We start from the raw sequence: 23,526 nt of genomic DNA, 5'->3' as shown, positions 1-23,526 counted from the left end.
GGTCAGTTCTTTATTTTTTTGCTCCGGTCACTGTGTGCTGGCGGTAGCTTTGCCTCTCTGTTGCCTCGAAGGTACAGGTGGAGCAATGTCTCCTTCTGACAGACATTCCTCCTGGTGTGTGCTCATGCAGATGCCTACACTGAGACTGTAATTTCCATACCTGCTTCATGTGCACTGAGCCCCCTTGTGGAATCCTGCTGAGAGTTTGACTTGAGTGAAGCCAAATGCTTCTGTTTCATTTAATCCATCTGATTTTACTTATGATAAAATGGAATATCCAATAGAAAAGTTTGTATAAATGTTCCCTCCCCTTTGTGGATTTCTTTACATTCCCGCTTTAGAGGCATCTTGGTCACCCTTAGAGGGAGCAAGAAAACAAAAACAACCTAAGTAGTAATTACCAAATGCTAATTGGATCTTATAAATTTGTGAGAAGGCATCTAAACTCAGATGACTGGATGCTTTTATTTCTGGTTTTGGCCAGGATACAGGCAGAGCACAGGTTCTCTTTGTAGCATGCCCTTTCGGTAGAGGAGGGACACTACCGTTTGACCTTCATTCTTGAAGGTGCACATTACCCACTGCTGGCCATGGGCAGCATTTATTTCCCAGTGGCACACGTCACCGTCGTGGCTTCCTATTCCACCACCTCATTTATTCCCCACTTTAACGATGCCAGGATAATTGCAGACATCGAGAAAAAGAACTGTCCCTTGGGGGAGGCAAAGCTTTGTTTGTAACCATAGGGAACATATGAGTCCGTCCACATTGGAAGACAGGCTCCAAGCTGCAATCATTTCAAGAAAACAAGCAGCAGGATTTCACAACTGAAATGTCGGTTTGTCTTCTCATCTGTTTAAGAGTGAACCACTGGAACTTGGGGACAAGATGAGTGTGATGGTATTGCAGCTATCTGTCCGCTACAGTTGCAGTTTTTCATGACAAGCATTCAAAGTGTTAACGAAAACCATTGAAACAGCGCACCTGCCATTAAAAACTTGAAATCAGAAAAATAACTCCATGAGTCCTTTGCACTACCAAGTGGAATGGCCTTTAATAAATGCTATGGATAGACCAGTTTGCCAGTTGTAATTTTCGGTCCAGGTAAAAGTCCTCTACAGACTCTAACTCCGCTGTTTCTCTTCTTCCCTTATCTTTGAACAAAATTTGAACTGAAATACCTACTACAGATGACGAACCAGCTGGACCGATGTAAGTACCTTCTCCATTGCTTGCCTTAGTAATTACCTGATAAAATGGAATTGAATTCTTTTGGATTTGCAGTGAAATAAAGTGGGGTGAGTTGGAATAGCAGGGGTGCTAATAAGAGGAGGAAAGGTTATGAATGAAAGTGAATGTTACAGTGTATGATTCTTAGATTAAACACTGGCCAGATGGATGATCTTTTGATTCTCAGGAAATGCAATACAGTTAATTTTTTTTTTTTAAGATAAGCTTAATTATTTTGGTGTATATAGGGTTCATTTTAGGTAAATTTGATGTACTCCAAAATTCCAAACTGGTAGCATAGGAAACCATTTCATGATTCTGAGTCTCTTTCATCTTTATAAGGAAGGGGAAACTCTGAATCTCTAAGGCCCCCTTTCAGCTCTGGAATAAATAATGTGAGCATTGGTTAGTGAAATGTGATTGATAATACAGCTCAACTGACTTGCCTCAGGGAGAAAGACTGCTGCAATGGTGAAAGCTGGGGGTGTTTTATGGCCAGAGGATGGAGTGCCTGGGAAGTAGGGAAAGGAAGGGAAAGGTAGACAGAAGATCTTCAGTGCACTTTCAGTCCACCTACCCCTTTTTCCCTGCCCCTCACCCCCAGTCTATAAGGAGATGTTAAAAACATTGGTAAAATTGGGCAGTTAGAAAGATTATCTGAGTCAGTTTACAGTTGACAGTACAACAGTGAAAGATGGCTGTATACTGTCTTGGGAGTCAAAAGGTCTGCCAAATGAAATAGAGTAGCTTACAAAAAGCATTATCTATGAGTTCTGTGCAGTAATACTTCTTACTACACCAGGGATGGCAGTAAGTGAAAGGTTTCCTGTATTTCCATGTGTTTAAGATTTTAAAAAATTTCTGACTTTGAATTTAATTCTCATGATGCAATTTTTCCTCCAAAGGAAAACCAACTCCACCAACAATCACAAAGATAAAAACTTGCGCCAGAGAAACACAAATTAAGTACTGCTTACAATGTAAGTATGGCCTTCTTCAGACATTTGCACAGTAACATTCAAATGCACTGACATCTGTTGACCTTTGTTCTCAAAGTTCTGCTGCTTTGGTAGATGGCGGGAATACATAGTTGGAAGCGTTTTAGGATTGCAGACAATGTTCTTTCCATCTGAGTAATTGAGAAGGAACACTTTCCAACTGAGTTGAGTGCCATATTTGCATGCATCATTCCAGTTAACATTTTGAGGTTTTTCCAGCCTACATTTTGCAGCATTATTCAAGGAAATTGAAAATGACCAAAAATCAATGCCATTCTCAGGCTGGATTATTCCTGGAGGCCACCACCTCGCACTTTGTCACTAAGTCCCCTATAATAGCACAGCATCTGGATAAGCAGATATGCCAGAATTCTCTCTCCTTCAGCACATGGAGAACAGAATTTCACACCACATCCCTGAGCATGTTGTTTGTCCCTGAGATTTGTTTAGTGTTCACTCTCTCCTACCTACTAAGGTACCAATGGCTTGAGTAGTCTCCTTTTAAAATTTCAAATCCTTTGTTTCTTCACAGAGCTTTAGTTTCCTGAGACTGGTGGCAACATGACCTGCTAAATTTTATGCCTGGACCTCTTTGGTTCCATAACTCCAGCTGTATTTGATTTTTTTTTTCTTTTTCTCTCCTGATTTTTCAAGTGAGCAACAATATGACGACTGTCTAAAGCATGCCTTATTTAGCCTCTCCTATAAGGATGACCTAGCCAGACACATTTTAGACAATGCTTCAGTGTAGAAGGTGTAAACTATTTGGGGCTTGATGTGCTGTGAATGTTGCATTTTTTCCTTTGTGAAAATATTTAAATAGAAGTAAGAAAGGTCCTGTGAGGATCAGCTCATGCATGCGCCATCTTTTACTTAATGCAGCTATTACATTGGCAAAGCTCTAAATTGCACTGCTGCCATCTAGTGATACATTTTTGTAAAGTACAGCAAACCTAAAAATATATACAGTATATATATTATATATATTATATATATTTATATTTTTGGGGGTGGGGAAAACCAAAATACAGTAAACGCTTGATTCCTTTTTAAGCTGCTGATATTCATTCCTTATTGTATGTTGTCAGATGAGAGAATTATACTGTTCTGGTACTTAAAGAGGAGTAATATAAACTGAAATTTATAATCTTAAGGGCTTAACCTAAGACTTTAATGAGATACTGGGACAGTCTAATGAGCAGTTATGATGAATTGCAGTAAATACTACATATATATGCACATATATGTGTGTATAATTGCTTTTTAAGTGATTTTGTTCTTGTTCAATCCTGTAAATTCTTAAATCCTTTTGCACTGATGTGTTGAACCATATTCTTTGTACATTTAATTCAGGCAGACTTTTATAATTTACTTTTTTGTTTCCAATGATCTTAAAAAGTGTTATAGCATGGTAATATTCTATGCAACTAATTATGCTTTTCAGTTGGACACTGTAATTTCCCATCTTGATTTAACAGTTGATTGTAGAATTACAACCTGACAAGGTTCTCATTCGGTGCAGAGCTGTCGATGCATGAACTTGTGTTCTGTGTATTTGTTGAAGTGCAATGATGTATTAAAAAAAAAAAAAGTGGATTCACATGTTTTTAAAAATAAAACACTGATAAAAGAAAGATGTTTGAAACAACAATCTTTATTCTACTAACTAACTTTGGGAGAAAGCATTTTATCAATAAGGTAGCTACTTATTTATGTATACAACATTCATTTTCCAACCCTGTCAGCTTCTTCAGTTCCTTCTCTACGTCTTCTACAAATGCTGGGAAATTCTGATCCATAAGGCATAACTTCAGGAAGGGACCTAACTCTTCTGCATTCCATGCAGCTTGCTCATAGGCAAGTGGTAGTTCTGCAGATGTCAGGACAGACTGCAAAGACAGGACAAGGCAAGCTTTTAATAGTGTGAATCATGCAGCACCCATGCCTTTCTTGACTCACCTGCATGGGATGGGTCTCTGAACTAAACAGGTAACTGACAACAGAAAAAGGGAGCCTTCTGTGTGAAGCCTCACATAACCATCTGATGGAATACATTTCGTAATCTGCCCTTTTTAAAATACAGGTATTCCACACTAACAAGCCAAATGTTTTGCCAAGAAGAGGCTACAGTGAATGGCCTTTTCTACAGTGCCTGTGCCACATTCAGAGGATGAAGGCTAACATGTTATTACGATGCCAGGAGATCTAGGTTTACTCCTGACTACTGTTTACTAGCTATGTGACCTTGGGTAACGCTCTTGACTTCCCTGGCCTCAGTTTCCCCACTTGTAAGAAAACGCTGCAAAAGTAAAGGACCTTAGAAACCATCCAGTCCAGTGGTGTGGTTCTTTGACTTTCTGAGCACTCAGAGTTCAAATGCCATAAAAGGCAGAACCGTCTGGAGTCGCTTTTGCTCCAACACTTGTTCCAACATGACTGATACATTAAAGAATGATTTCAGCATAATAGGAATTTTGTGTTTGCTTGTTAAGTTTTTTCATCATTGAGAAACAGCAAGAGCACACAGAAAACAGCACCACTTCCACAAACAAACTTCAGGTCTTTCTCAAGGTCAAGTGCCGTATTTACTGTATCTCTTCTGGTGCAGAAGGAGCTGTGGGCTGAGGAGGGCTGGTCCAACCCTACCCCTTACCCCATCTTCCAGCATGGCCCCGGGAACCTGCTCACCAAGGCCACTCTCGTTCCAGCAGTGACTTGACTTTGCCAATCCAGGCCCTGTGGGAGCTGGAGGCCATGGACACTGCCACTATCCACTGTACTATGTGTGTATTTCTTAACCATTTTACCTGTATAAAACTCTGCTACTGTTTTTATTGGTTCCTCTCTTTTTTTTGAAGTGTCACGGACAATGTTTTTGAGTGCTGTGCTAACCCCAGGTTTTGAGTGATTTTGCATGGCAGCATGATTTTTAGGAACACATTATATAGCAGAACTGACTATATTTCAAATAAATATTCATTTAAAATAGTTAATATCACAACACAATTTCCTTGTGTTAAAAAAAATCTAAAATAGTGCTAGATTAAAAATGAAGCCTTTTTTTTTTAAAAAATAGACTTTTGGCAACGTGGTGAAGCCAGTTTGGGAGGGGGGTCCCTTTCTCAGGATAATGTTTTTTAAAGTCATAAAATAAGATACATGTCCTTACAAAAGAAGCCTTAAATTCCTAGACCTTAGCTTAAGAACCCCTTGGTTAAACCTTTTATATAGTAGCCACTGGTGATGTATGTTGGAAGCACACAGTACATAATATAAGTGGGAAGTACTAGATAAGCTGGTTTTGTCAACTGCTTATGCAGCTTGTCTGTAAAGGGTGTGGACCACTGGGCTTTGGAAGATACGGGTTTTCCTATCTTGAACACCAAGTCCCCAAACCTCTAACCCTCAACATCCTCATCTATAAAATTAAGATAATAAAACCTTCAGTACCTGCCCCAACCTCTACGGGAGATTTTTTAAAACCTTTTATAAACTTTAAAGCACTGTGTCGTTTTGCCACATTATCACTTGGCCCTCTTGTCAGAGCTGCTGTTGTGATAACTAAGGGGACTTTTAAGAGAGTAATGATCAGGTAGTACAAAGGAGAAATAACTGGTGAAATCCAGTGATGGCTAAGAGAGCATGAAGAGCTGTTCTGCAGAGAATTTCTGGGAAAACATGGATTAATGAGACTGGATAAGGTGTGGGAAAGTTGTCTGCATCTGCAGGAGTATCAGCCTAAATGAATCATGGCTTCTTCAGACTTGAGGAGAGATCATTTGGAGCTGTGAAGGTGCATACTGGAGCTGGATGAAGAGGAATGTTTTCATTATAGGAGTAGAGAGGGTTGAAAAATAGAAAAACTTTCTTGAATTGCAGTCAGAAAGAAATAAAAATGGTGGGGATGGGCATGCTTGTAGTTATGTTTAAATTTTAATGGCCAAATTCCACAGAAGGAATTAATTCATAAACAAGGATAACCAATTTGGCAGATGCCGAGACATATCTAGGGCCAGAAGAGGGGAATCCTCCTACTTCCTTGACCAGAAAGGCCGTGCTTTTTTGTTTAGAATATCCCAAATAATCCATGAGGACACACCAAAAAGAGTGCTCTGGATTAGGATGGATCAAGTCAAGAGCTTTCAAGCTGGTTCAAGAAACCCATGTTAGGTCAGGATTTCAGCAAACCTCAACTTTTTCTGAGGAATCTTCCGTTTTATACGTTTATTGTCTATTTCCTTTTCCCTCATCCTCTGTGTGTAGTCTAAGGATAGCAATAGCCATGTGCTATTTATGGGACTCCTAAGTGCTTACTTAGCATAGTGTGGTAAAGACCTGGAATGTACAAATAAAGGGAGATACTACTCTTCCTGTGAAGCTCTAGCTACACACACACACACACACACACACACACACACACACACACACACACACACACACACACACACACTCTCCCTCTCTCTCTCCAAGGGGAACGTAAATACCTACTACCAGTGATGTTTAAGCAGAGGCTGAATTGGTCCTTCTAGGAAGCTGCTACTATAGATAGGCTGGGCTAGGTGATTTCTAAGGCCCCTTTTAACTTATCCCCTCCTTTTCCTATTCACCCCCTCTTTTGGCTGAGCCTGACATGCCATGGAGTGGCTAGCACTGCCCAAGGCATGACTTTAAATATTTGTTGTGTGTAGGAATGAATGAAGAATATGGTGTTTGGAATGAATGAAATTCTTCTGGCATAGTGAATTTTATGTCACTGGAATTATACTCAGGCAGGGGTCCAGTTTCTTTATTAAAAATGGAATTAATTCAACCCCAAAATTTTGGCTAGATATTTGAATGCTTTGAAAGTGAAAGCTGTTATTTTGAATATTCAAAAAGCTCATGTCTGAATTAATAAGCCTATAATCTGGAAATTCAAGCGAAAAACAAAACCTCAAGGAGGAAAAAGCATACCAAAGCAGCACTTCAGGTGGGCCTCTCTCGAGAAAGCAGGTCTGTTGCACCAAGACTGAATTCTCTCACATTTCCCGCCTCTTTTTCCATACTGAGCTGGTGAGAATGAAGGCCACTTAGCAATGAAGACTTGCCCTTGAATCTGAAAACCATAGCTGATCTGCCTCTGCCCCCAAATTGGTTTTCACTGTTTGTTTTCTCTGAAATAGCTCCAAAATTTCATTATCAAAATGAAATTGAGGCTATTCCCCTCAGCCACCTGGGGAAGTTAGTGGCTGATTCTTTATCTCACACATTAAAAGGCTACTAGCCCTTGCTCTCAGATCACTCTTCCAATTTTTATTTACTTGTGAAAACAATTCTCCTATACCATGTGCTAGCTTGTCTAATCTTGTACCAAGGATGAAGAAAACAGTTCCTTAATTCTCTTCTACCTTTGATTTCTAAGCTTCCTTTATCATGATTTCAGTTTACTTTTTACTATACAGGAAGCTCAAAAGTGAAATATAAATTAAGAACCATATCTTTTGCCAAAAACAATGCTAAACCTTTTTAAATATTGATCACAAAAGTTGGCTCTACCTGTGCTAGTTGTATCATTGTTATCCTTCCTTCTGGAAAGGTGTGGGACGATGCATAATGCTGTTTTAAATTCAGATGTAACTGGAATAAAACAGAACATACATTTTAAAAAGTGAAATGAGGAAAATAATAAAATACTGAACAAAAAAATGAAATGAGAAGAGGGATGGAATGTTTTTGTTTTTGTTTTTGCTGGGCAATGGGGATTAAGTGACTTGCCCAGGGTCACACAGCTAGTAAGTGTCAAGTGTCTGAGGCTAGATTCAAACTCAGGTACTCCTGAATCCAGGGCTGGTGCTTTATCTACTGCGCCACCCAGCCGCCCCCGGGATGGAATGTTCTTAAAATGCTACAGTTTTAAAATTTGAACATCCAAGAAAAAACATAATTGTCCAAACTATCAAAAGGTAATATGTCAAAATATAGGTGGAATCTATTATCCTATCAATAATTAAATTAAGACCCATTTACAAAAGTGAAACTTTTAAATCAGTATGGATCTCTGTTTAACTGTAGAAATCCTTTAAATACCACAAGTTAGTATCAAAGAATCATGATCTGTATTTGCTATGCCTTGATTTCTGCTGGGCTAAAAGTCACTCCCCTGCCTACCAAACATCTAGGAACATCTTTATGCAACTAGTCAGAAGAGCAAAGAGTGGAATTACTGGAAATGGGGGGATGGTATGATGCTCATGCCTGAGAAGGCCAGGGGAATGTTCCTTGTTGACAGAAGAGCATGAATTCACTTTTATCAATCAAAAACAAGTAACATATTTTGCTTGAGGTTACTATTTTTTTTTTATTTTTTGCCCAAGGGACCCCTGCTACCCATTCTCTCTTCAATCCCTTGTACTTGCTCTTCTACCCACAACAACTACACTGACATCACCAAATGCAACTGATTTTCCCCCCTAGCCAAGCCTACCATCTAATACTCTCTCCACCAGGTTCAGAAACATTATCCTTGGTCTTGATATCTCTCCAACTGCTTCTTTTCTGTTAGCCTTTTTCTAACTCTTTATTATGGATTTCCCCATCATTCTGACTTTGGGCTTCTCTTTTTTTCTCTTGGAAATTTCATTCACCCTCAGGGTTTTAGCTACTATTTCAATGAAGATGGAGCCCAAATCTCACTTGTGCCCAGGCATGACACCTCTATGAGGATGCTCTTGGTTACTTCTAAGTCGGCATGCCCCAAACCAAACTCTTTAGCTTTTCCCTACACCTATTCTTCCTCACTTCACCACTTAAGTCCATGGCACCTGGACTTAGTAACTGAATCCAGAAGCGCTCCTAAATCGAGGCCCTGTGCTAAGGGATAGGGATACAAAGAAAAATGAAAACAGGGTCTGCTATAGAGCAGCTCACATTCTTAAGGAGAGGAGACATGCAAATAGCTGTACATCTGTGACATGCTCCGTATAAACGGAAGGCCCTCAGGTCCCTCCATCTGTGTGACCTTGTTCCCCTACCTTTTCCTATCCAGGCTCTTTGAATTCTGCCTCTGCCTCCCCTTTCAAAGCCATTTCCACAACCACCATCCTAGCACAGGCTCCTATCGCTGCCTTCTCAGACCAGCCCAAGACCTTCTCACAGGCTTCCCCCTCCTTCCAACCATTCTTCACACTGCTGTCAGAACAGCATTTTCTAGGCATATGTTTGTTTGTGTTCCTCTTCGGCCCAAAAACCTTTTGTAAGAGGAAGTGCACCTAGAACACCGGCCAACACTGAGGGTCTGCAAGAACTAAAAGACAAACGTGGAAGAGTAAAGGGGAAAGGCCTCCAGAGGCAAACTGACTTTTCCCACTCCAGAAAGGGTGAGAGGCTTAATGACCTGTCTTCAGGGCACTTTGCCTGTGTCCCCAGTCGCCGTCTACATTACACTCCCAAAGGAGGATGACAGGTGAAACTGACTGGATTGAAACTAGTCCCCCTAAGGCTCCATGAAGTGGCTTCCTGGTTTGCTTTTTAGCTTGGAACAATCTGCTGACTAGGGAAGGCAAGCTTTCTCCCTTCTCCCAGGAGGGGACAAACCATCTCCGAGCTGGGGCTCTATGGGAACCTGCTGATCCTAAGCTAAGGGTCACTGCCCTTCCTCACAGAAGGTGCCCCAAAGTACCACACACCCAAGCCACCGGCTGAAGGTGGGAAAAGACTAGCTGCCTAAGGAAGAACAAACCGCCTTATCCACTAACCACTGTCCAGGAGCAATATAATCTGCCTGGCACTGGCTGATCCCATCCGACAGCCACGGCACCTAGGGAGAAGCCACCACGACCACCACGTGGCTCACTCAATCCAGCTGAGACGCTGTTGCCAATAAGGAGCAGCCAGCTCACACGATACTGTACTGGCTGAAGGGCAGAGCAATGCATCCATCACTGACACCATCTCTATAACAAAAGTAGTGAGGCATTTCCCAAAAGAGACTGAAGCCCTGCATTTCTGGCCTTGTCAGTGACTTTGGCCACTTGTGTTACCCACATGTGTGCCTCACTACAGCTGGACCTTAAATCTGTGCCCATTCTTCCTTCATTTAGACTCTGGGTTTATTGGTGGGAGAGAGTTCCCTAATACTGAGGGGAATTGCTTTGTAACAACCTCTACTGATAGGGTATTTGAATAAATTCCTTCACTAAAGAGCTGAGTCTATAAGCTGACTGTTTAGGGACAGCACACTGGGTGGGAACTTGTGAGTTAGTTTTCAGGACAGCCACACACACACACAGGGCTACCCTGAGGATGCTGAAAGTAGCAGCAGCCATCCCTCAGTTATTTATTAGCTAGACAGACTTTGCCTGTGAGTTTGATTCCTTTATTCTTTGTGCCTCCTAGATGAGGGAAATTTCTAATGAGAGCCAGAGAACCCCTGCCTCACCACGTACTCTGTGGCTCTACACATCAGTTATCTCCCTGGTAACTGAAAATTGGGGGGGGGCGGTGGATGAGATGGCCACAGAATGCCTTCTTTCAGCTAAAGGCCTGTGATCCCAGGAGCCTAGGGAGTTCTCTATCTCAGTGCTTCCTCTGGGCATAGCAGGAGAGCAGCCTACTTACTCCATGATGCAGCATTCCACTCTGCTCACTGTCCTTCACTTGACTTTGCGTGGTTGGTAGCTGGCTAGGGCCTGGCTGCAGCTCCTGGCTCAGCTCATCAGGAACCTGGATTGTTATGTACTGTTCAAGCTTTTGTACACAATGGCAGCAGTTTTCCAAGGCCTGCTCTTTCGAATCACCTCCAAACTGCACACGGAACATGCGACTCTTATCCTGTATAGGAAAAAAAAAATGGTAAGTATTGACAGCCTGTCTTGTCACTTCTAATTAAAAAATCCAGGTAAATAAGAGAGCAGGGAGAGAAAATTATAACTGCCAGAGAATCATACTCCTGTGAAGCATGGCTCATGAGATCAGGGACTCTTGGACCTGCTGCAGGCTCAGTAGAACCACAACTACTAGGAAATGTTACACACTGACATCAGGGTGAGTTGAAATGTTACAACCAATTAATGTGCTACTCAACCATGTCCACAAGTGTTTTTTTGTTTTTTTGTGTGTGTTTGGTTTTTTTTGCGGGGCAATGGGGGTTAAGTGACCTGCCCAGGGTCACACGGCTGGTGTCAAGTGTCTGAGGCCGGATTTGAAGTCAGGTCCTCCTGAATCCAGGGCCCGTGCTTTATCCACTTCACCACCTAGCCACCCCTCACAAGTGTTTTTAAAAAAGGAAACAACACTTTTTTTTTTGGTTTTCGAAATTGGCTTCCAAGGCTTCTTTCCAGGAAAGTGAAAAAGTAAATAAGAATAATGCATTCGGCACATCAGTCAGAAATATTTATTGTGTATGCTATATTATCAGTCACTGTACGTGGTGCTCAGGATACAAAGATTAAAATGAAAAAGTCATCTATCTTCAAGAAACTTAGTTTTTTTTCTTTAATAGTTTTTTTTGTTTTGTTTTTGTTTTGTTTTGTTTTGTTGTTTTACCAGTTCAACATTTGTTTTTAGGATTTTGAGTTACAAAGTATTCTCCCTCCCTCCTTTCCCTCCCATCTCCCCAAGACAGAAAGCAATCTTAGATAGGTCATATATGTATAATCACATTAAACACATTTCCACATTAGTCATGTTGTGAAAGAAGAATCAGAACACAAGGGAAAAACCTCAAGAAAGAAAGAAAAAAAACAAAGAGAAAAATAGAAACAGTATGGTTCAATTTTCATTCAGAATCTACAGTTCTTTTTCTGCATGTGGAGAGCATTTCCCATCATGAGTCTTTGGAAATGTCATGGATCATTGTATTGCTGAGAAGAGCCAAGTCTATCACAGCTGATCATCACATAGTGTTGCTGTTACTGTGTACAATGTTCTCCTGGTTCTGCTCACTTCACTTAGCATCACTTCATGTAAGTCTTTCCAGGTTTTTCTGAAATCTTCCTGCTCATCATTTCTTACAGCACAATAGTATTCCATTACATTCATATACCATAATTTCTTCAGCCATTCCCTCAATTTCCAATTCTTTGCCACCACAAAGAAAGCTGCTATAAATATTTTTATACATGTGGGTCCTTTTCCCTTTTTTATGATCTTCCTGGGATAAAGACCTAGTAGTGGTATTACTGGGTCAAAGGATATGGACACCCCCAAAGCCCTTTGGGCATAGTTCCAAATTGCTCTCCAGAATGGATGGATCAATTCACAATTCCACCAACAATGCATTAGTGTTCCAATTTTTCCACAGCTTCTCCAACATTATTTACCTTTTTTGCCATATTAGCCAATATGATAGGTGTGAGGTGGTACCTCAGAGTTGTTTTCATTTGCATTTCTCTAATCAATAATGATTTAGAACATTTTTTTATATGGCAATAGATAGCTTTGACTTCTTCATCTGAAAACTGCCTGTTCATCCTTTGACCACTTCTCAATTGGGGATATATTTGATTCAGTTCTCTATCTATTTTAGAAATGAAGCCTTTATCAGAAACACTGGCTATAAAAATTGTTTCCCAGCTTTCTGCCAAAAACTAATTTCTGCCAGAAACATTCTACTGGGGGAGAGGGCATATAAACTACAAGTTTCCCCATAAGTCTTTGTATAATTGTAAGCTATTCAAGCATGCCAGCTTAAAAGGCAGCTTTGGGACACCCTGGATAAAAAAGTAGGTACAAAGTACATGAGTATAAACTAATGGGGCAAAGAAGAGGCACCAGCTGCTCTGCTGGGCGGGGGGGTGCAGCAAAGGCCTTGTCTGAAAGGATTCCACCTAGGGAGTCTTAGAGGTGGCAAAGAAAAGGGTGCCTAGTGACAAGATGGGAAGTGGAGTCCTGGGTGTGAAGAGTCACACAAAGGCTGGCTTGTCTGGACTGTAGCAGGCACAAAGGGGAGTAATGTATAATACAGCTGGACAAGCTGGCTGAGGCCTGGTTGTGAAGGGCTCTCAATGTCAAACAGGGAAAGTTTGTATCTTAAAGTAGAAGCAAGAAGCTCATTCAGTTAGTGACCTCTATTATTGGAGATTCTTTTTAGATGTGGATTTATGGCTCCTCAAACCCAAACTTCTGTGACTGCAAGAGAGAAATGAATACAGCAGGGACGTGATCAGACATGGGCTTTAGAAAAGCCACTGGCAGCCTTGTGGAGGATGGTTTGGAGAGGGCAGAGCCTTGAGAAATGGAAACCAAGGAGAAGGCTTGCAACAGTCCAGATGAAAGGTAATGTGGGCCTGAATTAGGGTGATGACCATATACATGAAGAGAAAGGGTTAGAACAGACCACATTTGACAAATGGTTGGATTTGTAGGATGAAGGAGAGAGGTGCTAAAGAAGACTCAGGTTGTGAATCTGAGGAATTGAAAAGATGGTGGTTTCCTCTACAGAAATCAAGAAGTTCAGGAGAGAGGAGGTTTGGAAGTGTAGATGAGTTGTTTTAGATATGCTGAATTTCATAAGCCTGTACACTGTGCTATGTTGGTGTTCAGAAAGGCAAAACTTTAGGCCATTATGACATCTGGATGAAACCTGGCAAGATAAAACAGTTAATTAGCCCATGGTTCATTCAGCTTTAAACATTTTACTTTTACCTTGCAGAAGCTGTAAAGGGGGCTGCAATGCTAGTGGAGTTTGTGCTAATAATTTGCAGTGTCTGTCTTCTAAATGAGGCCAAACCAACAAATCACTTGGGAGAGGAAGGGTGCTAATCTACCCTCTGATGGGGTAAACCCAGAGACAATAGTAGCACTTAGAAAATTAGCAAGAGTAGGCACAGATATTAAAAATGATAAAAAAAAATGGTAACTGCATGACATAATCACAAAATGAAAGAGGGACTTCAACAGTGGTGAAAAAGTTATAGTCTTTTGCTCAAAAAAAGGGAGGAGTCAAAAGATAGTTTACAATGAAATTATTTCCCTGTAGTGTGACACTATATGCAATGCCAAGGAGTTCTGATGTTAAACTTACTGTAGGATGGTCACTATTTTTTCTTGTTTGCACCTATGATTTCAAATGTAGAAACATAAAGTCTTTGAGAGTTGCCTGGACTACTGAACAATTATGTGATTCGCCCTTGGTGACACAGCTAGTTTTCATCACAGTCGGTACCTGAAGCAGGTCTTCTTTACTCCAAGGCTGGCCTTCTTTCCTGTGTGTCATGTTGCCTCTCCAGTATAAATGGGTTCAAAGGACCAATATTTGAGCTGCTTATCATTGACCACATTGAAAATGTTGAGCTCATATTTGACAAAGTCTGAATCAGCTCCCACAAGCAGGTTTCTCCCAGTCTCCATAGTCCTTGTTTCCTATATTTAAGCCATTTAAAATTGTAGACACAAGCCCAGATGGCAAGGTCAGGCCAAGCCGGTGGAAAGCATTTAGCTTATTGACAATGCCTAATAAATGACCAGGGCATCAAGTTCAGGGGAATATATTTGTACTATGGAGAATTCCAGACTTTGTGGAATCTAAATTCTAAAATCAAGTGGCCCTGAGGAAAATAACTTTTATTTTTAAAATCTTTAATATTCAGAGATTGGTATCTCAGAGCCACTCTCTCTGTGCCATGCCTTTCTCCCCATGAGAAGTCCAAGGACTTCTTTCATGGTTTCCCTTCCCTTGCCCCTAAATAAACTACCATCTTATTCTTAAAAAAAAACAAAACAACTTTAATATTCAATTCATACTCATACAGTATTTCTTCTGGTACTTCCTCTAAGTCTGATTTCGCCTTGTTAGAGGCAAACCATTTAGGACTAGTTTCTTATTTGGGAAGAATTCATCTTAGTTTGGGTTAGAAAAAATCTAAAATCCATTCATTCTCTACATAAAAACCTTTCATGTAGGCTACTCCTATTATGATTCTGCAACATCTAATATACTCTCTGAGACACAACCATGTTTTTAGAAATTTCATTTTAGATTGAACTATACTCAGCAATACAATGATCTGACTATTGATGAAACATACTATTCACCTCCAAAGAAGGAACTGATATTCACTTTCTTTCATCTTTTTCTTTTATTCAGGTTCCTTGTACAAAATGACTAGTATGGTAATATTTTACATAATTGCACATGTATAACCTATATCTAATTGCTTACCACCTCAGGAAGTGGAGAGGGGAGGGAGGGAAAGAGGGATAAAATTTGGAACTAAAAACTATAAATTAAAATGTTTATTATTTTTTTAAAATAAGGGCCTTTATAATTTGGGGGGGATTTCATTTTAGTTAACAGAAAAGTTGAAAGTGAAGTGGCAATTATTATTTTTTACAAGGATGATGAAATCCTAGACTATTAGCAAACCACTGTATTGGGGTTTTGGGGTTTTTTTTGTTTTTGGATTTTTTTATGGGACAATGAGGTTCAAGTGACTTACCCAGGGTCACACAGCTAGCTAGCTAGTGAATGTCAAGTGTCTGAGGTCAGATTTGAACTCAGGTCCTCCTGAATCCAGGGCTGGTGCTTTATCCATTGTACCACCTAGCTGCTCCCGCAAACCACTGTATTAACAGCAAACCATTTATCAATCTAAATGTACTTTTTAATCAGTTTGACAGCTGGGAATTGTATATAGAGAGGTGACTAAAATGACAGTGTTGGATGTATTTCAGAAGTCTCTCTGTTCTTATGGATGTGAAATTTGTAAAAAGTGATTTCTAATGTGTCTTTCCAATTTTTATCATCTCAAGCCAGAAACACTATTTCAAGGCATGTAGACCCAAGATAAAACAAGGTATATAAGGGATAACTTGAAGATGAGGTACATCTCCTTCACCCATCTTAGACTACTTCTGTGATCACATGAATTACAATGGAAGCTTACCGGAATGTTAAATGAAAGAATTGTGAAGTTGAAAAGCTTAACAAGATTTAACTTAACACCAAAAATGTAAAGCCAAATGAACCTGCTTATTTTCTTTTTTTTTTTTAATAAAGTATTTTCTTTTTTTCCCCGTTACATGTAAAGATAGTTAAGATAGTTCTCAACCTTTGTTTATACAAGCTTTACAATTTCAGATTTTTCTCCCTCCGTCCTCTCCCCTCCCCTAGACAGCAGGTAATCTGATATAGGTTTTATATATATATATATATACACATAATAACATTAATCCTATTTCTGCATTAGTCATATTATAAGAGAAAAAAATCAGAGCAATGATGGAAAACCTCAAAATAGAAAAAAAAACAACAGCATCAAAAACAAAAGAAATAGTATGGTTCATTTAGCATCTATACTCCGCAGTTCTTTTTTTTTTTTTCCCTTGGATCTGGAGATCCTCTTCCATCACGAGTTCCCTGGAACTCTTCTGTGCCATTGCATTGGTGAGAAGAATATAGTCCATCATAGTAGATCAACACTCAATGTTGATGATACTGTGTACAATGTTCTTCTAGTTCTGCTCATCTCACTCATCATCAGCCCATGCAAGACCCTCCAGGTTTCTTTGAACTCCTCCTGCTCATCATTTCTTATAGCACAATAGTATTCCATTGTATTCATATACCACAACTTGTCCAGCCATTCCCCAATTGATGGGCACCCCCTCAACTTCCAATTCCTTGCCACCATGTAAAGAGCAGCTATAAATATTTTTGTACATGTGGGTCCCTTTCCCCCTTCCATGATCTCTTTGGGAAAAAGACTCAAAAGTGGTATTGCTGGGTCAAAGGGTATGCACAGCTTTATCGCCCTTTGGGCATAATTTCAAATTGCTCTCCAGAATGGTTGGATCAGTTCACAGCTCCACCAACAATGGATTAGTGTTCCAATTTTCCCACAGCTTCTCCAACATTTATTATTTTCCTTTTTTGTCATTTTAGCCAATCTGATAGGTGTCAGGTGGTACCTCAGAGTTGTTTTTATTTGCATCTCTCTAATCATTAGAGATTTAGAGCATTTTTTCATATGGGAATAGATAGCTTTGGTTTCTTCATCAGAAAACTGCCTGTTCATATCCTTTGACCATTTCTCAATTGGGGAATGACTTGGAGAACCTGCTTATTTTCTACAGGAAAATGAAAAGCTTAAGAATGAACACCCAGTCCCTGACTGTTATATTCTGTGATTGGTTTAGACAGAAGAGCGTCCGACATTTTAAAAAGTGATTTAAGTACTTCTAAACCCACCCTATCCCCACATAGTTAATAGAATAAGAAGGATAGCAGTACACTCATGAGGCAGTAAGATGGCACAGTGCCTCACACACCAGTCGTATGACCCTAGGCAAGTCACTTAACCTTTGTATACCTCAGTTTCCACAGTTGTAAAATGGAGATAATGACATCTCTTGCTTCACAGGATTGTTCTGAGGACCAAATGAAATACTTGTATAGTGCTTAGCACAGTACCTGGCATGTAGCAGGTACTTTAAAAATGCTTATTTCTTTCTTCCCTTCCCAACACTCAGTATAAGAATTCTAAAACTAATCATATACTCTGACCTTGTGATTCTACTTGTAAAATTATGTCCTTGGGATGAAAACCAAAAAATGTGTCAATACAAACCTGATTAGAGCTTTATTTGTAATAGCAGAAAGTCAAAAAGTAGCTAGATGGCTCAATGCATAAAGTGCAGGGCATGGAGTCAGAAAGACTCACCACCTTTCTTCTGGTTTTGAAACAGACTGGCAGGGGAATGTCATCTCCCTGCCCCATTCCCTTCAGAGCTGGCCTCAAGCTCTAAGCACACATCCTACCTATACTATATGTCTGGGATGGGGCCACTTCCCTTTGGTGTCTGCCTTGCTTTGGTAGAAGGCCTTGTGAAAACATGATAGTCTGCTTACAGCTATGTCTCTCACCAGCAAAGAAGCATTGCGAGAATCTCCTGGAGCAGCGGGCTAAAAGTACCTAAGCAGTATCTAAGCAACTTCAGGAGTGGATGGGAAATGGGCAGGGTTGGCATCAGGTCAAGCACTGGACATGTCAGTGGAGACTTGAAGGAAACCAAGAGGTAGAACTGAGGACGAAGAGAATTCCAATTATGGGTGACATCCAGGGAAAATGCTAAGAGCTGAGAAATGAAGAGCAGCAAGAAGGCTAGTGTCACTAGGAGGAAAGCATCATATAAGAGCAGCGGAAAGGTAGGAATGAGCCAGGTTATTCACTATTTTTTATTTATTTATTTTTAGTGAGGCAATTGGGGTTAAGTGACTTGCCCAGGGTCACACAGCTAGTAAGTGTTAAGTGTCTGAGGCCGGATTTGAACTCAGGTCCTCCTGACTCCAGGGCCGGTGCTCTATCCACTGTTCCACCTAGCCGCCCCTATGGGGAGCCAGGTTATTAAGGACTTTAAATGCCAAACAGGATTTTATATTTGATCCTGGAGGTAATAGGTAGCCCCTGGAGTTGATTGAATGGGGAATGAAGTGGAATGGATTATGTGTGAGATGGAGAGACCTGTGCTTTAAGAAAATCAATGTGACAGCTGAATGGACTTTAGAGTGGAGTGGAGAGCCTTGAGGCAGAGAGAACCACCAGAAAGAGCAGTAGTCATGTGTGAGGGGATAAGGGCCTACGCCAAGGTGGTGGCAGTATCAGAGGATAGAAAGGATGTCTATGAAAGATAGTGCAAAGCTAGGACGTGGCAACTGTTTGAAAATTGTTTCATGTCCCAACAAGACTTGAATACTGGTGTCCAAACTGACTGGCCACATTACTAGATTCTCTTCTAATCATTCTGTAATGCACTCTATTATTTTGTGCCCAGCATTCCCTTTTCTGTGTGTTCATCCTTTATTTGTACATCAGGTATTTTTCCTATTGATTTCCTTCCTTTTTGGAGGAAAGACTACAGCCAAGAATGGACTTGTACCTCAAGTAGCTGGGATAGATGTGACAAGCCAATTAATGTAAGAATTGGAGAGCCTAGTACCATACTTTGTATATAACTGCATGACTAGGTTACAGAGCGAGGAGAAGTGTGTACCCAGTGTCCCTGTGAGGCCTCTGTGCTGAAACGGATCCCTTTAAATATTACAGAAAGAGCCCTCCTGTCTTCACTGACCACACCTTGCTGGTTCTCTCCATTCCTTGGGCTTTCAGCACCTGCATCCTCCTCAGCTCCCCACCCATCTCTCAGCCCCTCCTCTTCAACAGCTCTTCCTCCTCCTGTGCCTCCAAGTTTGGATGCCTGCCCCCTCAGCTCTGTGTGCTCTTCTCCTGTCCATTGCCACAGATTTTTTTTTTAATCATAAAAGTATTTTATAATTTTCTAGTTACATGTAAAGATAATTTTCAACATTTGTTTTCATAAGATTTTTAGTTCCAAATTTTTCTCCCTCTGTCCCTTCCCTCCCCCTTCCCCAAGACAGAAAGCAATAGGTTATATATGCACAATCAAATTAAACATATTACTGCATTAGTCAGGTTGTAAAACAAGAATCAGAACAAAAGGGAAAAACCTCAAAAAAGAAAAAACAAACATAGAAACAGTATGGTTCAATCTGCATTCAGAATCCACAGTTCTTTTTTCTGGATGTGGAAAACATTTTCCATCATGAGTTCTTTGGAATTGTCTTGGATCACTGTATTGCTGAGAAGAGCCAAGTCTATCACAGCTGATAATCACACAGTATTGCTGTTACTGTGTACAGTGTTCTCCTGGTTCTGCTCACTTCACTCAGCATCACTTCATGTAAGTCCTTTCAGGTTTTTCTGAAATCTTCCTGCTCATCATTTCTTATAGCACAGTGGTATTCCATTTCATTCATATACCACAACTTGTTCAGCCATTCCCTAATTGATGGGCATTCCCTCAATTTCCAATTCTTTGCCATCACAAAGAAAGCTATTATAAATATTTTTGTACATGTGGGTCCTTTTCCCTTTTCTATCATCTTTTTGAGATACAGACCAAGTAGTGGTATTACTGGGTCAAAGGGTATGAACAGTCCCATAGCTTTGGGCATAGTTCCAAATTGCTCTCCAGAATGGTTGGATCAGTTCACAACTCCACCAACAACGCATTAGTGTTCCAATTTTTCCACAGCTTCTCCAACATTTATTATTTTCCTTTTTTTGTCATATTAGCCAACCTGATAGGTGTAGGGTGGTACCTCAGAGTTGCTTTCGTTTGCATTTCTCTAGTCAATAGTGATTTAGAGCATTTTTTCATATTATTGCCCCAGCTTTAACAGTCTACTTCCATGTGGATGATTCCCTAAAGCTGTGTCTCCATTCTCTATGTGTGTCTCCCAAGCTCTAACCCTATACTTTTAACTGCCTGATGGCTCTCTCCACCTCTGTTTCTCATGAACATTTCAAGTCACCTCTGACGCTCAGCTCCTCTGTAGCCTCTCCACCCTCTGCCTAGAAACTCTAGAGGTCTTCTTTTAGGGGGGTTCAGAACTTTCCAGCTCACTTTTCTGTCTGCTGCTGATTTGTAATGCCACAAATACCGTGCCCCGTACTCTCTATGTATTATACAGTTGTAAAATGGAGATAATGACATCTCTTGCTTCACAGGATTGTTGTGAGGACCAAATAAAATACTTGTATAGTGCTTAGCACAGTACCTGGCAATTTTTTTTTTAACATGAAAGAAAATAAAAAATATGTAAGAGAAAACGAAATGAAACACATACATTTTAGCATCCAACAACAAGAAAACTACTAAGCAAATATCAAAAATAAAGCAAACCCTCTTACTTCAATTTTTGCATGAGCGGGTAGGGGAAGAAAGTCAATAAAAAAGACATTTAGGCCCTTTATTTTTTTTAGGCCCTTAATTTTAAAATTGAAGCAATTTCCCCACTGCCAACTGGACTTGTGCTTCATTCCTTTCCTTATTTCATGATGTTTTATAAATCATGGAATTTTGGTTAAAACATCCTAATAATTAAATTTAGAGTTTTTATGAGGCAACATTTCACAAATGACAAGGTTAAAAAAAAAAGAAAAACTACCCATGCAGAAAAGAATGGTATGCCAGCTTGGTTGGCACTGTCTGCAAAATGCTTGCCTTTATTGTCGATCCAAACAGTAAACAATCCACTCGTCTTACAATCTTCAGCCATTTCTTGCTATCGATGAGTGAAAATCCTTCCTGGAACAAAAGAAAGCAAAACAGAATTAGACGAAATTAACTAAAAAACCAGAAGGGTCTTATGAAGGAAGCTGTTTCTCAGGCACTGCCCCCCCCACCCCGGTAGGATTTATTTGTTCATAATGCAATAGTAAAAATTTCTCAACATTATTAAAGGCAAAAATAGATTTATAGATACATATACATTTGTTGGTATGAACCCTAATGTCCTGGAATTCTTCCTCTATGATCAAAATGCTTTTGATTAATTTCTGATTTTTTTCATATTTTCAAAAAATCAATAAAATTTCATTTTTAAATCTAAATTGACATTTTCACTGTACAGTGATAAATGAACAAGATAATGTAAAACATGGTCTCCACTAAATCTCTTCTGTTTGCCAGAATCTAACTTTATAGTTATGGGGGAAAAAAAGGTAGTTCACTTCATACTTTGTAGTACCAAGCTAGAGATACTTCCCAACACAATGAATATACAGTGAGCCCTCTTTCCAGGAGCATGCTAGGATTCTATACAGAATAAAATGGAAGTAATTTTCTTTTCTTTTTCTTTTTTTTAATTTTTTAGTGAGGCAATTGGGGTTAAGTGACATGCCCAGGGTCGCAAAGCTAGTAAGTGTTAAGTGTCTGAGGCTGGATTTGAACTCAGGTACTCCTGACTCCAGGGCCGGTGCTCTATCCACTGTGCCACCTAGCTGCCCCCTAATTTTCTTTTTAATATACAGAATTCTTCAGCATCAGTCTTGGCATTTTTTTGGGGGGGAAAACAAATGAAATAAACCAAGAGGGCAGCAGAGGGCATGCAAGTCTTGTGAGACAGTTGAATCATCAAAAAGTTGCAATAAACTTTTTCTTCATCTTATTAATAAAGTAAACAGAACAGTGTATGTAACGATTATGCCTGCTCTTAGGTTCTAATTATGCTGTCACTGGATCTCTTTAGATAAGCAGTACATTAAAGCAAAACCCACTTAACATATGGTAAAACTAATCCAGGGATTTCATAAGCTGACAGTATACAAATACTGCCTGCAAATTGGCTTTCCACCTCATAATGATATTCCACAATGGCCACAGTGCCCTCCTGAGGAATCAGAGATCACCCTAACTACTGTTAGAAAAGAAAATGAATGTCATACCAAAAGAAGGGGGGGGGGTGAAGAAGCCAAAGAAAATCTACCTTCTTTTCTTTGAAAGAATTCTTCGTGTGACTTAACAACTTAGGAGTATGATGTTGTTTTAATTAAAAAATGACAATTTTATTTTTTAAATAAAAATATTTTATTATTTTCTAGTTATATGTAGAGATAGTTTTCAACATTTGTTTTTATAAGATTTCCAATTTCAAATTTTTCTCCCTCCCTCCCCCCACTTCCTTAGACAGGTAATCTGATATAGGTTATATATATATATATATTTAATTTATATATTTTTTATTTTTATATATATATTTATTTTTATTTATATGTATATTTATTTATATTTTATATATATATATAAAATAACGTTAAACATATTTCTGCATTAGTCATCAGAGCAAAAAGAAAAACAAAAGAAATAGTATGGTTCAATCAGCATCCATATTCCTCAGTTTTGTCTGTTTTTTGTTTTTTCTGTATTTGGATAGCCTTTTCCATCACGAGTCCTTTGGAACTTTCTTGTACCCTTATATTGGTGAGAAGAATCTAGCCTATCACAGTTGATCAACACATAATGTTGATGATACTGTGTACAATGTTCTTCTGGTTCTGCTCATCTCACTCACCATCAGTTCATGCAAGTCCTTCTAGGTTTCTTGGAACTCCTCCTGCTCGTCGTTTCTTATAGCACATTCCATTACATTCATACACCACAACTTGTTCAGCTATTCCCCAATTGATGGGCATCCCCTCACATCCCCTCAACTTCTAATTCCTTGCCACAACATAAAGAGCAACTGTAAATATTTTTCTTACATGTGGGTCCTTTTTCCTTTTTTATGATCTCTTTGGGAATGTGAGTGAGATTTTCCCCATCCCTTTGTTATAAGAGATTCACCATAGTTATAAGTGATTTGATTAAGATAATAATCAATATCTTAACTAAAAAATTGTCATTATATTTAGATATTATTTTGTTACAATTACATAAAGTCAAAAGGTTAAGTCTTTCCTCATATTTCCTAACTTTCCAATGTCCAGCATTAAGTAATATCACAAGATATAGTAGTCAG

The 23,526-nt window shown here is 39.5% G+C and overlaps 2 protein-coding genes across 6 annotated transcripts in view; one reads left to right on the top strand and one right to left on the bottom strand.

The window, feature by feature from the left end:
• Positions 1 to 3,862, top strand: part of NPTN (neuroplastin) — a 75,333-nt gene extending 71,471 nt beyond the window's left edge. For 3 of the 4 annotated variants that reach the window (XM_043989366.1, XM_043989369.1, XM_043989368.1), the window contains 3 exons: positions 1,191 to 1,212; positions 2,136 to 2,210; positions 2,761 to 3,862. In XM_043989366.1, the coding sequence (XP_043845301.1) occupies positions 1,191 to 1,212; positions 2,136 to 2,196 (83 nt within the window). In that variant the 3' untranslated portion in view covers positions 2,197 to 2,210; positions 2,761 to 3,862. The remainder of the gene's footprint in view (positions 1 to 1,190; positions 1,213 to 2,135; positions 2,211 to 2,760) is intronic. The other variant, XM_043989367.1, reaches the window with a different exon arrangement.
• Positions 3,863 to 3,934: 72 nt separating this feature from the next.
• Positions 3,935 to 23,526, bottom strand: part of REC114 (REC114 meiotic recombination protein) — a 129,453-nt gene continuing 109,861 nt past the window's right edge. The window contains exons 3-6 of one of the 2 annotated variants that reach the window (XM_043989370.1): positions 21,231 to 21,314; positions 10,824 to 11,036; positions 7,764 to 7,844; positions 3,935 to 4,117 (exon numbers count right to left, since the gene is read on the bottom strand). In XM_043989370.1, coding sequence (XP_043845305.1) covers positions 3,935 to 4,117; positions 7,764 to 7,844; positions 10,824 to 11,036; positions 21,231 to 21,314 — 561 coding nt within the window. Of the gene's footprint in view, positions 4,118 to 7,181; positions 7,278 to 7,763; positions 7,845 to 10,823; positions 11,037 to 21,230; positions 21,315 to 23,526 lie in introns of those variants that run through there. The other variant, XR_006355041.1, reaches the window with a different exon arrangement.

The sequence above is a fragment of the Dromiciops gliroides genome, chromosome 2 (assembly GCF_019393635.1).
Source record: "Dromiciops gliroides isolate mDroGli1 chromosome 2, mDroGli1.pri, whole genome shotgun sequence".
NCBI lineage: Eukaryota > Metazoa > Chordata > Mammalia > Microbiotheria > Microbiotheriidae > Dromiciops > Dromiciops gliroides.
This window is presented reverse-complemented; position numbering and strand designations above follow the sequence as displayed.